Genomic DNA, 16,879 nt, shown 5'->3' on the forward strand with positions numbered 1-16,879 from the left:
AGTCTTGAGCTTGTAGATCTGCTATTTTTATACAGTTTTATACAAGGAATTTTTATACATTTTACACATTTGAAAACGTGTGAAATGGGACCTTCTGCATAATGAGTACTTTTACTTTTGGTACTTTAAATACATTTTGATACCAATACTTTTCTACTTTTACTCAAGTACATTTTGAATACCTTACTTTAACTTGTAACGGAGTATTTTTACATCCGGCGTCTATGCTAGACGTAGACAGAAAAGAGTTTGTCACACGCTGTTAGGTTACACCTATTTCCTGTTAATAATAACCAGTGTAAAATGTGCTGCATTGGGCGGTAAATAGGAGACACTTTATTGTGAAGGTACAACAGGAAAAAGAAGAGAGCTAGTTGTTGCTGCTGCTGCGTAGCCAGCGGTCTCGGCAGTCCGCGGTCCGGTTACAAGTTACAATATAGCTGCAAGCAGCGATAATACGGGGCCAGTGAATAGAGAGAGAGAGAGACATGGAAACGGAATAGATTGAAGAGAGAGAGAGTGACATGGAAACAATAGATTGATGAGAGAGAGAGGTGGAAACATAATGGTTTGATTGGACATCTCAACCTACTGCCATTAACAGGCAGTTCAAGGCAAGATCATAAACTCTTGCCTTCTTTCATGAACCAAGCCCCTGTTTCACTAACACTAAGATCACTCGTTCACAAACCATTTACCAATGAAGAAATTGTACATCTCCTCAGAACCAAAACTAGTGAAAGTAGCCGATCTACAAGCTCACAAACCATGAAAAGTTGTGAGATTGTAGATCAGCTATTTTCAGAATGAAGTATGTCATACGTTGAAAAAACGTACTCTCAAATAAGCATTTCAGGTTATCTTTACCATTTGCACATGTATTCATTGATACAGTCATGTTGTTTGCAATTCAACTTAAATTAAGTCTGCATCAAGTGAGGCTTGAACTGGCGACGTTGAGATTGTGAGGCATTCATATAAGGGAGACGCCATTGGCCCAACAGACAAGTAACTGTGAAAAAGGAGATGACACAGATGATACAGTTTCACGCAAATAGCTGAAAAATCCTGGGTTTAAGTGTTTTTCAAACTGCTCAAAATTGCGGACAATCTAAGGGCGGAGCTTACTGGTCAAAGCGATAGATGTGTTCCTCATGAGTCAAGGCACATGTGTAAGCAAGTTTCACGACTTTCGGCCAAACGAGGCATGACTTATGCCTGTTTAAAGTCTGCCTTTTCAAAAAATTGCTATAGCGCCCCCTTTTGGCCAATTGGAGTAAGATTGGTTTCAGTGACATTTGGAATGACCCTGTACATTTCTGCAAAGTTTCAAAGAAATGTGAGTCTGCATGTATGTTTTAGGCACAGATGAATAATTTTCATAAAACTGTAATAGTTAAAATCTATCTCCTCCTGGGATTTTTGAGCAATCTGCACGAAACGTTTAACACTTGAACTTTGGACCTCTGCCTACAAAAATTTCTAACGGATTTTCCATAAGTGAAAAAATGCAGAAGTTAGGAGCCAATGACTGTTTTTCATATAATTCAAAATGGTGGAAGATCTAAAGGTCAGAGGTCAAAAGTCAGACCACGAAAGTTGTCGGGCATGAAGAGACGCATGTGTGTATCAAAGTTTCATGGTTGTAGGTCAAACAGGGCATGAGTTGTACCTGTTCAAAGTTGGCACCTTCAATTGAGTGCTATAGCGCCACCCTTTGACGAATGAGTGTGAGAATTATTTCTTGGTTGTTTTTCATGAGCATCTACCATATGGCCGAGTTTCGTAAAAAGCGTATGCACAGTTAAGCCAGAACTGGCAAAAACAAGTATTTTTCAAACTGCTCAAAATTGCGGAAAATCTAAGGGCGGAGCTTAATGGTCAAATCGATACGTGTGTTCCTCATGAGTCAAGGCACATGTGTAAGCAAGTTTCACGACTTTCAGCCAAACGAGGCAATGACTTATGCCTGTTTAAAGTCTGCCTTTTCAAAAAATTGCTATAGCGCCCCCTTTTGGCCAATTGGAGTAAGATTGGTTTCAGTGATATTTGGAATGACCCTGTACATTTCTGCAAAGTTTCAAAGAAATGTGAGTCTGCATGTATGTTTTAGGCACAGATGAATAATTTTCATAAAACTGTAATAGTTAAAATCTATCTCCTCCTGGGATTTTTGAGCAATCTGCACGAAACGTTTAATACTTGAACTTTGGACCTCTGCCTACAAAAATTTCAAACGGATTTTCCATAAGTGAAAAAATGCAGAAGTTAGGAGCCAATGACTGTTTTTCATATAATTCAAAATGGTGGGAGATATAAAGGTCAGAGGTCAAAAGTCAGAGGGTGAAAGTTGTTCAGCATGAGGAGACGCATATGTGTATCCAAGTTTCATGGCTGTAGGTCCAACAGGGCATGAGTTGTACCTGGTCAAAGTTGGCATTTTCAATTGAGTGCTATAGCGCCACCTTTGGACGAAAGATTGTGAGAATTATTTCTTGATCGTTTTTCATGACCATCTACCATATGTCCGAGTTTTGTAAAAAGCGACAGCGCGGTTCAGCCAGAACTGCGAAAAGTGGCAGAAGAAGTGACAGAATAAAGCGAATAATAAAACAGGTCCAGAGCTGAGCTCTGGCCCCGTAATTATATAAAGTTGTGTATTTAACAGCCAGTCACACACAAGTTGTATCATTACTAGTTAGAATATGTCTCAGATACTAGGCTAATACAATGGCACTTGTGAGTAAAGTTGGCAAGTTGCCCTACAGTTTAACAACAGTGCAGGTTGAAGATTAAATCTAACACAGATGCGTAAATACTCTTCACAACAGCTATAGGCTACTGCAACTATGGCATCGAGGTGAAACATGACGTTAATCATAATCGTGGACCTATTTTTAACTCTATGAGGTGGACACGTTAAAACGTTACCACTTTGGACTGAATAGCTCTATGAGGAGACGACAATATTCTCACAACTCATCAACTTTCCCACGGCTGTCCCATCTAGACGCACGGACCGCATCCACTGTCTAATTATACAGTATAACCCCCTGTGAGTGAGTAGTGGTCTATATTTATTGCCCTAACAGGTCAGCTGAGCCACGTTATGAAGGATTCATCTGAAATGCCCAATTTTGTGCAGTGCCATTTGATTAGAAAATGCATACAAACGCAATTGAGTATTGAGAAACCATTACGCACGCAGCATGCGCAAATGGTAATGTAGGTAATTAATGTATTTGTGTAAGATGACCCTGCTATATAAAATGTGTATATTATCAGGGGTGCACATAACTTTTTAGGTCTGGTACGCAGAAGAGCACCTGGACATGTGACTTGGTGCGCATGGCGCCCGTCCCGTTTTGTGAATGGGGTCCCGTTTTGTGAAAAAAGGTCATTTTGATCCCCAAATCAGGCTATCCTATTGGCTACTGTCTCCCCTCTGTGCTCCAGACTAGCTCACAGCTTCTCCCCCAAACAGTGGGGGGTTCCATTGTCTTCTAAATAGCCATTAACATCTCAATTGCACTCTGCGCAGTCAGTGAGCCCACATAATGTTGTTGTTGTTGTAGGCAGGCAGAAACATTATAAAACTAGAAAAAGTGCTCCTCGGAGCACAAGTCTCCGCCAGGTCAGGTATGTTATTGTGGCCTCCTGGTGGCGCTAAAATAGGCCAATGTGAAAAGGGTGGCATTTCTTCTTAGGCCTTTTAATCGGACACTGCATTCATGATTTGAGGCATTTTGTTCCAAAAATGAGTTTTGCTAAATTAGACCTGCTGGTGGCGCTTTAACAGGCCAATGTGAATGTGAAAAGGGGGGCATTTCTTCCTCGGCCTAGTGGGAATCTGCATGCAAAAGTTCACAGAAATTGCACACTGCGTTCATGTTTTGAGGTATTTTGTTCAAAACTGACCAATCCTGCAAACTTTGGAAGCCACTGTAAGCCAAATAGGATGGAATATGAAATATCGGACAGATCCATCAGAATCACATGACTATGGAGATGCAGTGTACCAATTTGCGTGTTTTTTGGACAGAATCTGAAGGAATAATCTCCAGAAATGTATTTTACATAAGTCGGCCTCCTGGTGGCGCTGTAAAAAGCAGATGTGAAAAAATGCAGTGCAGATGATTTTCCTTGGCCTCTAGGGAGTGTGCGTGCAAAGTTTCACGCAGATCGGTGCATTTATAGTTAAAAATGCAAATCGGCCAGTTATAGCGCCACCATGAGGCTGATTTGAAAATTTTCAAGTGGCATTTCTTCCTCGGCCTAGTGGGAATGTGCATGTGCAATTTTATGGAAATGGCAAGCTGCGTTCATGATTGGAGACAGTTTGTTCAAAACGGACCAATCCTGCAAACTTTGGAAGCCAACCTTAGCCAATGAGGATGCAATATGGGAAATCGGACAGATCCGGGTTGATCACATGACTATAGAGATACTGGCCCTCATTTATCAACGCGGCGCAGCCCAAATAATGAGCGTACGGCGCAATCACCGCACCTTTCGGCATTTATCAATATATCCTGACGTGGGCTTCACCCTACCGTACGCTGAGATCTCACGTCTGGTCGAGACCAGTTGTTGACGTTGGCTGCACCCGTTTATTCCATCCTAGACCTGCGGAGCAGCATTGTCTGACTGTCTGACAGGCATCGAGACACATAATCCACTCCTAAATGTGTATCTACACTAATAAATAATCGCTGTGAAAATATATAATTTTATAAAGTAATTTAAACAAACTGCTTTAACAGTCATTCAGATAGATCTGTCTGTATTGAAAATAGCAGATTTACAAGCTCACAAGCCAGCGTTGCATCGCGACGCGTTGTGAGCTTGTAGATCTGCTATTTTCAAAAATATACGAGCGCTTTTGCGCCGGGAGTCCCGCGGTCGGGACGGCACCATTTCATGGACAGTGAGGTCTACAAACTTACAGTAGCTTGTCCTATGTTATGGAGTTATGTCATAGAGAGTTATGTAGGCTACACAACCTGGCTGGGTTAAGGATATAAACCCGACGCTCCAATATTAACGTGGCGGCACGGAATCACTGCATTCCGCCCGAGTCTCATGTACCGCTACGCTACCTGAAAGACAAAGTGGGGCGGGCGCGTGTGTGTGTGAGAGAGAGAGCGAGACAGCGAGAGAGCGAGCGAGAGAGAGCGAGTGAGAGAGGCGTGTGCGTTTGCGACGAGCGGGGGAAACTGTTTCTTATTGGCTTTTCATGTCTTTGGTCGTATTCTGGTTCGTCTTCATGTCGTAAAATCGGGGCGTTTTGAGAATATTTTAAGGGCGTGTTATTTAAATGACGCTCGTTTCAGCCGTGACATTTATCAACGCTGGGCCCAAGTGTAAGCTCGGATCAGCTGTGTAGGATGTGTTGATAAATGTGACTTCGATGTTGGTGTACGGCCGAATATATGGAAAAATATACGCCGGTTTATACGCTGCGTTGATAAATGAGGGCCACTGTGTACCAATTTGCATGATGTTTGGTTAAAAGCTGTAGGTGTAATGGGAACAAATGGGTTTTGCACAAATCGGCCTCCTGGTGGCGCTATGACAGGCCCATGTGAAAAATGTGGGGCAGAGGTTCTGAATTGGCATCCAGGGCACCGGCTTCGAATGCTATCAATTCATTGAATGGGCGTTTTATCAGACCATTGAATGGGCGAGTAGGCGACGAGTAGGCGATACACGGACCTACCCGCGATTTGTCAGACCATTCATTGGGCGTAATCAGGAGTTACTGACCTACTTTGGAGGCGGAGCAGTCCCCACAACAATATTTACAATTCTGTGCCTATCGGTACATAACTCCAACGGCGCTGAGTAGGCTCAGGCGAACGTCGCACCTCCAGTTCGCTTGAGACTGCGCGCCTCCGTCATGGTCTGAAACCAAAACAACCAAAACCAAAACCGAAACTGAACTATTTAAGTCATCTCCGTTGGTAGGTCAGTATGTCTTGATAACACCCAATGAATGGTCTGATAAATCGCGGGTAGGTAAGTAGGTCGCCTATTTTGCCCCTTCAATGGTCTAATAAAAGGTGATAATGTCCCATTCAATGCATTGATAGCGTCCGAATCAGGTGTCCAGGGAGTGGGTGTGCACAGTTTCGCAGCGACCGGGCCAACGGTGCCGGAGATTAGCTGGTAACACACGGACAGGACACACGGACGGACGGACGGACAGACGGAGGGTAAAACATACTCTCTCGCCATGCCTTTCGGCCTGGCGGAGACAATTAGGCTAACTTGTAATGGTAACTGCAGATTCTGTATGTAAAATCTTTATTAAAAAAAGCGTATAAAACAGCGCAAGCTGTAGCGTCACATTAAACTCTTCAGTGAAACATGGAGCCTATATGAACGCTATTCTGCCCTCCCTAGGTGAATGACTGGCTAGTTTGGCAGATAGCGAACAGTCTTTCCAACGAGTACAAACGGTTTGTAGTTTAGGCTGTTTATTGCCACTGGAGAAGTTGTAAAACTGCAATACAGAAAATACAGAACAATATACATTCTGTATTAATATTGTCAAAACATAATATGCACAAACTGCAATAAACATGACAAAACACATACAGTCAATCTGCTATCACCACTGTAATGCAGCTGTAGCCAACAGAGGTTGATTAGCTTATTTGGCTTCAGCCAGCTTCAAACATAAAACAACATCAAATTTAGCTTCATCTAGTTTCAATAGTATTTGGATAAACATCACAAAATAGACTAACAGAAGACTTAGATCAAACAAAACTTCCAACAAATGTGCTTACAGTCATATGTTTTCCAAGGTTTGTCACAAGAACAGGATCATAGCATGCTGTCTCCTCTGCTGTCTTACACATACTGAGAAACTATGGCAAGCTCAAAGGTTAAAAAAACATCACATGGTGCTAAACAAACCAATATACAAAACCACCACTAGGTGGCAATAATACACACTAACAGTGGGCAGAACACTCCTCGACTGGTATAATGCTTTATACCACTTCTACACAGTCTCTTTGCTGAGGAGTAGCACTACTTCTAAGACAGGCTTTGTGTACACCTTCTGGGTGTCTTGTCTCATGACTCTCACTTCCACCTTCCGAACTCTGTTGTCTTGACTGGGGAGCACCTTAACGATGAGTCCGGTGGGCCACTCGTTTCTTTTGACTTGTGCGTCTTTCAGCAACACAAGATCCCCAACTTGCAGATTGGGCTTGTCTGACTGCCACTTTCTTCTTGGTTGGAGAGTGGGAAGATAGTCGTGTCTCCATTGTCTCCAGAACATATTGGCCAGGCCAGGCTTCCATTGTTTGCCATGGAGGTCTTTGGGATCGAACTCTCCAGGGGGTTCAGACACAGACACTTGTTCACCTTTGAGGAGACTTCCAAGCTCTTCTCTGTAAACTTCCTGCTGTACACATTTGATGACTTGTATTGTCGCCTGCTTTTGTTCATCGACCTTGCAGCTCTCTGCAGCTCTGGTGCTGGTAGCCAACTTGGCTTGCTGAATGAGTCTGGCTACAGTTCGGGTTAACGACTTCCAGCTGGAGAACTGTTCAAACCTATTGGAGCCACGCTGGTTTTCAGTGGCTTTGGTTCTGAAAGTGACTACCTGCGGACAAAAGGGTAAGGGGGCTACCCAGCTATTTGAATTGTCTATGTAGACTTCATCTTCAACAGATAAGACTAGCTTATCGTTGTGATGTGTTCTCTGAAACACTCTGCTGACAAAGTCACCCATCTCCTCCATCTGGATTGATGGTTCTGTAGGACTCTGATGACCATGTTAAGGTGTTGAGATGAACATTGGTTCTGTAAACACTAACGTTGGTTGGTTTATGGGCCCGTCCCAAGCACACATCGCCGACGATGACCCAGCCGAGGTCAAGGCGTTGTGCATAGGGTGCGTCGTGGGGTCCATTATACCGCTCCCGAACTTTATGCACACGCAGAATGTCCCTGCCGAGGAGAAGCAGAATGGGAGCATCTGGTTTTCCCACTACTGGTTTGAGATGGGGGTAGTGGCAAGCTATCTCAGGAGAGGGAATCTCCGACCTGTCATCAGGCATCATGTTGCATTCGATGAGTGTTGGAAGGGGCAGTTGTAATTTGCTATCCATTGAATCTATGACAAAGTTGCTGGCTCGTTGCCCTGTTGTCTCTGTGACTCCTGAACAAGTTTTCAAGGTGTATGGTTCTGCGCCTGCCTTGATATCGAAGTGGTCAAAGAAGTCTGCTTTAGCTAGAGAACGATTGCTTTGTTCGTCAAGCACAGCATAGATCCTGGCAGCCTTCTCTCTATGGCCAGCAGGGTAGACTCGAACCAGGCATATTTTTGCACATGATCTGGAGTTGGTTGCATCCCCACAGACTTCGGTACACTTTGACATTACTGCTGGATTGTCATTCTCTTGTTGCTCCTCGCCATGATCGATGTTAGTGTCAACCCTCTCTGCTTCCCATGGGGGTGGCCCTGGATGTAGTGCAGAGGGATGCCTGTCGCTGTTACACTCCTTACACTGTACTGCTGTGTTACAGTCCTTGGCAAGATGGCGAGTGGAAGCACAGCATCTGTAACAGATACGCTTGTCTTTGAGATAAGCTTTTCTTTCTTCTAAGGACTTGCACCGAAAGCTGCGACATTTCCTCAGAGGATGGGGCTTACTGTGTAAGGGACACTGCTTGTCTATGTCCTCTAACTTCTTTTCTGATGAGTCCTGACTGGTTTCAGATTCTGACGAGACGTCAGTCTTCCTTACAGATACTGGCGTTCTGTGTTCACCTCCACTGGTGACATAGGCGAAACTTGGATCGTTGCGAGTTTGGGCTTCATCGCATACAAACCTCACAAAGAAGGTAAATGGCGGGTATGAGACTCGATGCTCTTTCTTGAACCTTGACCCTGCGGTTACCCATTTCTCCTGAAGATATAATGGGAGCTTTGCTAAGATTGGATTGACCCCATGTGCCGTGTCAAGATGTGATAGGCCGGTTAGATATCCATTCATTTTTTGCTGCCTCCAGCTCTAACAAAAGGTCTCCAATTCTCTCAGTTTTTTGTTGTCTTTGGCTGAGATCCGTGGGAAGTCTTCAAACGTTTTCAGCATTGCGTGCTCTATAACCTCAGGGGCCCCAAAGCACTCTTCCAGTCTTTGCCACACCATGTTGAGGCCTGCAGTTGCGTTATGGATGTAGGCTGCTCTCAATCTTTTGGCTTGCTCAGCTGACGCAGGTCCCAGCCACTTAGAGAGTAAGTCAAGCTCTTCCTGAGGTGTCAGGTTCAAGTCTCTGGTTGAGCTGAAAAAAAGATGTCTTCCAGGCCCAATAATTTTTTGGGCGATCATCATATTGCAGGTTGGCTAGGTCAGACGTACCAGGAGGATTATATGGAGACGAGTGTGTAGAGTAATGAGGCTGGAGAGGATGAAATTCCTTACTTGTATGTCTCGTGTCACGTGAATCTTCTCCCAAACTCCTGTACTCTCGTTTGGGGCTTACAACACAAGTGTGTTGTGTTGATACCTTTCTAATGGCTTGAGGCTCTGTATGGGATTGTGAAGGTAAGTCTTTGAACTCTAGGTTACTGAATTCACCAGCCTCTGCAGAGCAACTTCTTTTTTCATCATCATCCATATCTCGCTGGCACCTTGATGGAGAAACAGGTTCTGATTTGGCTGTGTGAGGGAGTGAAGGTTGACAATGGTTCATCTTTGCGTGTTGCTTCACATACTCTATGGTGCGCTGCATAGGGTTGAGTGACACCATGTTAGTCTCTAGCTGACGGCGTTGAAATTCTCCATTTTCCTCTTGGGCGGATGCCTCCAAAACCTGAGCTTCAGCTAGTGCTACAGCGGCTGCTTTCTCCGACTGGAGCACTTGTAAGTCTGCTTGTAGCTCAGCTTTCTTTTTAACCTGATCAGCTTTCTTTTTTGCAGCTTCCAAATATGCATTTTCTTGTTCATATTCCATTTCTGCTTGCTGTTTTAACAGATTTGCCTTCTTATGGGCATAGGCAAATTGGACCCGTGCGGCCTCTGCTTTGGCCCTTGCTCTGGCAGCACGAGTGCTGGATGTAGAGGTCCCACTTGACCTTGTAGAACCGGAGCATTCTGACCTGGTTACCAAAGTCTCATCTATAGCTTTAGAAGCCTCCATGTTGAAACAGGCTTGTAGGGTTGCTGCAGAGTCAGTGCTGTTGATCCTCTCTTTGCTGGAAAGCCCGCTGTGATACATGACTTTTTACTATTCTGCCTGACTGGCTAGTTTGGCAGATAGCGAACAGTCTTTCCAACGAGCACAAACGGTTTGTAGTTTAGGCTGTTTATTGCCACTGGAGAAGTTGTAAAACTGCAATACAGAAAATACAGAAAAATATACATTCTGTATTAATATTGTCAAAACATAATATGCACAAACTGCAATAAACATGACAAAACACATACAGTCAATCTGCTATCACCACTGTAATGCAGCTGTAGCCAACAGAGGTTGATTAGCTTATTTGGCTTCAGCCAGCTTCAAACATAAAACAACATCAAATTTAGCTTCATCTAGTTTCAATAGTATTTGGATAAACATCACAAAATAGACTAACAGAAGACTTAGATCAAACAAAACTTCCAACAAATGTGCTTACAGTCATATGTTTTCCAAGGTTTGTCACAAGAACAGGATCATTGCATGCTGTCTCCTCTGCTGTCTTACACATACTGAGAAACTATGGCAAGCTCAAAGGTTAAAAAAACATCACATGGTGCAAAACAAACCAATATACAAAACCACCACTAGGTGGCAATAATACACACTAACAGTGGGCAGAACAAATGCTGAAGCCCACTGTCTAATTATGTGACTATCTCCATTGTCCAAAACACATCGATATCTCTTGACAAGCCAATATTATATTATATAATATTCACATTATTGTCTGAGTGTAAAGCTCTCATTCTATCACCTGTCCACGCTGACAGAAGCGTCTCCTCTCCTGTCCCTCTCTGTCCCTCTCTCACCTTGTCAGCGTAATTGATTTAACATCAATTACCTTCTGTATCTTAGCACCTGTGAGAATCCTTCCTGGGTGAAAGGTGGCAGAGAAAACATGGTATAGAATTTCACTGATGTAGGATGTACCCATTCTCTCAATAAGCATATGGAGTTGATAATGAAGCACACTGATTGGATAGATAGACAGATGACATTTGAGTAGGGTCCAGTTGAATGCCTGCTTCCACTCAGGGCATGTGGCATTGCACTCATTGGCTGAAATATTTGAATATGACAAACAAGGCTGTTACTGTAGTACAAATACACTTTTTGTGAAATTATGTATTTACATCTGTGATTTCTCTTTTTTAGCTGTGTATAAAATAACAATAATTGTAAGCCTCCTGTGATAGTTTAACATTTCCCATCTGTCAACACTGGAGAATGTATTTCACTGCAGTCTTGCCAGATGTGGTTGGCACACAGGTGAATCACAGTAATGTCCATAGCAGTTTGTGTCAGCAGTATGTACACAGTTCATAAAAACTCAACATAATTAAGGGATCAAAGTGTTCCCTACATTTATTTTAGCAGTATACATGTAGGTGGACAATGTGTTTGTGGTTTCAGGTTGAAATGCATTACTAGAGTCTAGACAATACCATCCAAGATGTAACATTCTTCAGTAACACTCATAAGACCACAATGGAAACAAGCTGTGTTATCATTTAGCATTGCTTGTATAATTGTACCTACTGTACTGTTCGCAACTTGTTGATAACGTCTTCAATCAATCAATCAAGTCAGGCGCGCGGGAAGTACTTAATAGCCAGGGGGGCTGAACGTCAGGGGAATCCGCTTGACGCATGCACGCGCGCGCATGCGTCCCGTCCGCGCGTGCGCGGTTTTTTTGCGGGTTCAGGTCGAAAAATGTGCGGGTTTGGATGGGTTTTGGCACTTTTTTTCCTTTACTTTATTTCGGTTTTAGGGTTAGGGTTAGGGTTACGTTATTTAATTCTTTTAATTAAATTTAAATGTAATAAAAAAAGCATTGTTTTAAATCCCTTCCCATCACCAGGGGGGGTGCAGCCCCCGTAGCCCCCCCCTTCCCGCGCCACTGAATCAAGTAATCAAGCAATCAAGCAATCAAGCAATCAGTCACATTTTTTTGCGGGTTCAGGTCGAAAAATGTGCGGGTTTGGGTGGGTTTTGGCACTTTTTTTCCTTTACTTTATTTCGGTTTTAGGGTTAGGGTTAGGGTTAGGTTAGGGTTACGTTATTTAATTCTTTTAATTAAATTTAAATGTAATAAAAAAAAAAAAATTTAAATCCCTTCCCATCACCAGGGGGGCTGCAGCCCCCGTAGCCCCCCCCCCCCCCTTCCCGCGCCACTGAATCAAGTAATCAAGCAATCAAGCAATCAAGCAAGCAGTCACATTTATTTGCGGGTTCAGGTCGAAAAATGTGCGGGTTTGGGTGGGTTTTGGCACTTTTTTTCCTTTACTTTATTTCGGTTTTAGGGTTAGGGTTAGGGTTAGGTTAGGGTTACGTTATTTAATTCTTTTAATTAAATTTAAATGTAATAAAAAAACATTTTTTTAAATCCCTTCCCATCACCAGGGGGGCTGCAGCCCCCGTACCCCCCCCCCCCCCCCCCCTTCCCGCGCCACTGAATCAAGTAATCAAGCAATCAAGCAATCAAGCAATCAGTCACATTTTTTTGCGGGTTCAGGTCGAAAAATGTGCGGGTTTGGGTGGGTTTTGGCACTTTTTTTCCTTTACTTTATTTCGGTTTTAGGGTTAGGGTTAGGTTAGGGTTACGTTATTTAATTCTTTTAATTAAATTTAATTTTTTAAATCCCTTCCCATCACCAGGGGGGCTGCAGCCCCCGTAGCCCCCCCTTCCCGCGCCACTGAATCAAGTAATCAAGCAATCAAGCAATCAAGCAATCAAGTAATCAAGCAATCAAGCAATCAATCAGATATGATATGAATGAAATAACATGACTGTGTTCTACAGGATCCTGTTAACTTGACTCCAGAAGAAAAAGGTGAGCTTTTTAATGTCCTTGGTGGTACAGTTCAATGCTCGAGGTAACCAGTGATGTGGCTGGTGCTACATTTTTTTAGGCCACAAAGTTCCAAGCTCACAACCTCTGAGCTTGTAGATCGGCTATTTTCCTAATAGGTTTGATTTGCTGTGTTGACTTTAACAAAGTAAGATACTGTATGTACTGTCTCTATATAAAATTTTGTTTTCATAGACCTGGTTGCTTTTTTCTCTCGCAAAATATCTGGCACCCTTTGGAATTTGTAGGCCTGACGTCACCGTGGTTCTCAAACTGTGGGTCGGGACCACAACGGAGCCCAAAATAAATGTCAAATCACCTTTGAAATCAGTTTTATGCCTCTAACGTGTGTATTTCACTAAAATGCCCATATCTCTGATTCTAAAGAAAAAGAGCAGTTTTTTTGTGAAAACAAGCTGTATTCAACTACCAATAGCTAAAAAAGCTTTTGGGATATTCCGTGTGTTCATAGTCATAGCACAAAATATTCTAGGGGTCCTCAAAGATTAGTCAAAATGGTCAAAATGCCTGGCATTGGTGAAGCAGTGTTGCCAGATTATGTGAGAGAAACAAGCGACGAGGTCTATGAAAACAAGCCCAAAAGAAACGACCAGTTTCACCACTTGAGCCCATTAAATCAGCTATCAGCAAAGACAATCTTGAAAGCAAGCCCAAATAAGCAGCTACACTTCAGAAACAAGCCAAAACAAAAGCAACCAGCAACTGATATTTATAAGCGACTTTACAGGAAAACAAGCCCAAAGTCGCTTATAATAATCAAACCTGGCAACAATGTCTGAGGCACGACATTTTGAACCAGCTAGGTTGCAATATCTAGCCCTATGAAACTTCAACTTGGTGTTTGCACTTTCTCCATTTACAGCCCGTACATCTACATAAACGTTCAGATTTGAATAAAGTGCTGACCGCATGACCACAGATGTTACAATTATGTTTGCACAGGTATAAGTTCCCGTATCTTCAGCATTGTTCAATAAAAAGCGTTTTAATCCGATCGGCGGCCATTTTTTCATATAGTTATAATGTATCAGAGTGCAATACACCTCCCAACCGATACGGTCGAGTAGTTAAAAGCATATGAAGAAAATGGCCACCAATCGGATTAAAATGCTTTTTATTGAACAATACGGAAGGTACTTATGCAGACCCGTACATGATTGTAACATCCGTGACCATGGGATAAGCACTTTATATTTGAAATATGAACATTTATGTAGATGTACGGGTTGTAAATGGAGAAATGCAAACACCAGGTTGAAGTTCAGCCATGACGCTTGACAACGAGCTAACAAGGCTAAGCTAACTAGCCTCGCTGCTCCACGTTGTTTTTGTCCACATCTTCATTGAAATACTTCCATACAAACCAACGTCAAGCAGCCTGTTGTTTAGCTGGGGCCGCCCTCACCTAGCTGCTGTATTGGCTACAATGTTATATTTTTATACAACTAGATTCTGTCCCGAAAAAGACTAACGCAATACTGGCCGCTTCCCATCGTGGTGAAGTTGGTTTCAGGTTGGATATTCTCCCAGCTGGATATTACTCCAGTAAATTAAAAAATACCATAAATTTGTACTTAAGTACAGTACTTGAGTAAATGTACTTAGTTACTTTACACCACCACAGTACAGGCATGGATACTGATGGGCGAGGATTAGGCTTGTAACCGGGGAACAATGAAGCCAACGACCAACCAAAACCCCTCATGCAAATGTTGTCCCTGCACGTTAAAATCACTCTCCGCCCACACAAGACCGACAGAAACACACACAAACACAGCTGTTTTTGTAATGTAATTTAAACCAATTAATGATTCTAAAACGACTATCTTTTGGAATACAAACCTTCTTCAACATTCAAACTGTGTTGATATGAAAAAAAAAACGAAAAGCACAAAAAAAAAAATCAAACTTATTTTGCTCTTTTCTACTGTTTCACAACGGGCGACTTGAAGCCCCTTTCTCCTGCCACAGTCACATATTATAAATAAACTTTTAAAGTTTGATACGTATCCAATCTTTGTGATTAGCAGTAGCATGCATGTTTTCAACACGACACGTCCTCACAGTGAAATAATGGGCGGTCTCGGCTCGATGTTTAGCATCTCACAGTTTACATTTGACATGGTTTTCATTCATTGTTAAATACTGTGTATCACTCTCTCGTCTGTGAGCCATTGCAGTCCTTTGAAATAACTGCTTTATAACTGTGCGTTCCTGCCGACGTGGCTCAACTAGTGCCTTGTTGCTTCGTTGTACAACGGTGTCCCGCAATGAACACAGCTGTCAAACAAGCTCACACCGTATTGCATCCGTGACACGTTGTAGGCTTGTCGATCGGCTTGCATTCGTACGTAACTATAAACCGAGAGACGAGTATAATGGTGCGTTCACACGGGCAGATTAAAAGATACATGCTACCATTCATTTTCGATGGAAACCAGCGACATGAAGATACAAAGATACATCCGACGTTTGTAGCTGTAGCTCTAGCGACAAAGCTACAAATTCAAGTTGCGCTGGGTTCAACTTCCAGATACAAAGCTACAACTGTAGCTCCGATGTCTGCACGTTTGATGACGTCAGCGACCGGCAATTCCGACTCCACCAATCACAGCGCGTCCTTACCGGGTCTTGCTCAAACTAGCAGTACTAACGCCACTCTTGTGACAGAGAGGCAGAGAAGACCTCCTCTACATTACAGTTTTACTGTAATATCAAACAACCGACAGTGTGAACAATAAACCAAAGTCCATTTACTGTACAGTAGTATTAGCTTATATATTGGCTGTAAATTAACAATTAAAACAATTAGAAATATTTTTTTTAGCATACACATGAAATGTTAAAATTTTATTTGGAGACTGTCACGTATATTTGAAAATTCAAATTTTCGTTGTCATCCCTAGTACACTTCATAACATGTCAAGGTCACGCAAATTGCTCTGGTGCACCGCACCTGGTCCGTGGGCCCTCTATTAGGGATCCATGGTGTGCATCCTCAATATCTTATTTCAAAACTATAAATGTACTAGTTGTTACACTACTATATATGTGGGGATGTAGAGATGCAGAGAGCTTTTTTTTCTGTGATCCATTTATCTCAATAACTCTTTTTCTCTTCCAAACAGCATGTTTCGTGGAGGAGAACAGGGGACATTTGATTACAAATGTTTCCAGAGTCATGGCTATACTAGACACTCTAGAATCCATGGTCCATTCTGAGATCTATGATGAGATTCAAGAGGAGGAGACAAGCATGGACCAAATGTGGATTCTGTATAGAGAAATACTACAACCAGGGGGAACAAAAGTCAGAGCAGCATTTTACAATGCTCTTAAAGATCACCAACCCCACCTGTTGAAGATGCCTGGTAAGATCACACATACTACTACATGCCTTACTCCTTCATGTTAATGTTACACAACCTTAACCTCTCTCACTGCCAAGGACGACTTAGGACGAGACATCGTCATAACGTCCTGGCTGCCCCCTCCTCAATGTGTTCAGACAGAGCTGAAGTGTGGGCTCATTTTGACTTCCACAATAAAGACAGCAGTCACAGCACTAAGCTCTGTTGCGTGACGGACGGTGTTGCTTTCCTACTTTATTTTTGCACCTTGTTAATAAAAAGGCAATTAAAAAGTCTAAGCTGCTTTAGTGAATTATTTCTGCTTGCTGCTGGTCTTGCGTGTGCACCCCAGGTAGATCTTACATCCGTTGTAGAAGGTGGTGCACTGGCTACCACTTTGTGCTGTGACTCCTTGCTCCTTCACTCAGATCAAAAGATGCACTGAGC

At 42.8% G+C, this 16,879-nt stretch overlaps 1 protein-coding gene across 1 annotated transcript in view; it reads left to right on the plus strand.

Annotated features, from left to right (window-relative positions):
* Positions 1–16,879, plus strand: part of LOC311035482 (uncharacterized protein) — an 87,771-nt gene that overhangs the window by 28,103 nt on the left and 42,789 nt on the right. Inside the window, exons 11-12 of the mRNA XM_084043720.1 lie at positions 13,013–13,043; positions 16,211–16,453. Of these exons, the coding sequence (XP_083899846.1) occupies positions 13,013–13,043; positions 16,211–16,453 (274 nt within the window). The remainder of the gene's footprint in view (positions 1–13,012; positions 13,044–16,210; positions 16,454–16,879) is intronic.

This window comes from Gymnoscopelus microlampas, assembly GCF_963454915.1.
Source record: "Gymnoscopelus microlampas genome assembly, chromosome: 19".
NCBI classification, from domain to species: domain Eukaryota; kingdom Metazoa; phylum Chordata; class Actinopteri; order Myctophiformes; family Myctophidae; genus Gymnoscopelus; species Gymnoscopelus microlampas.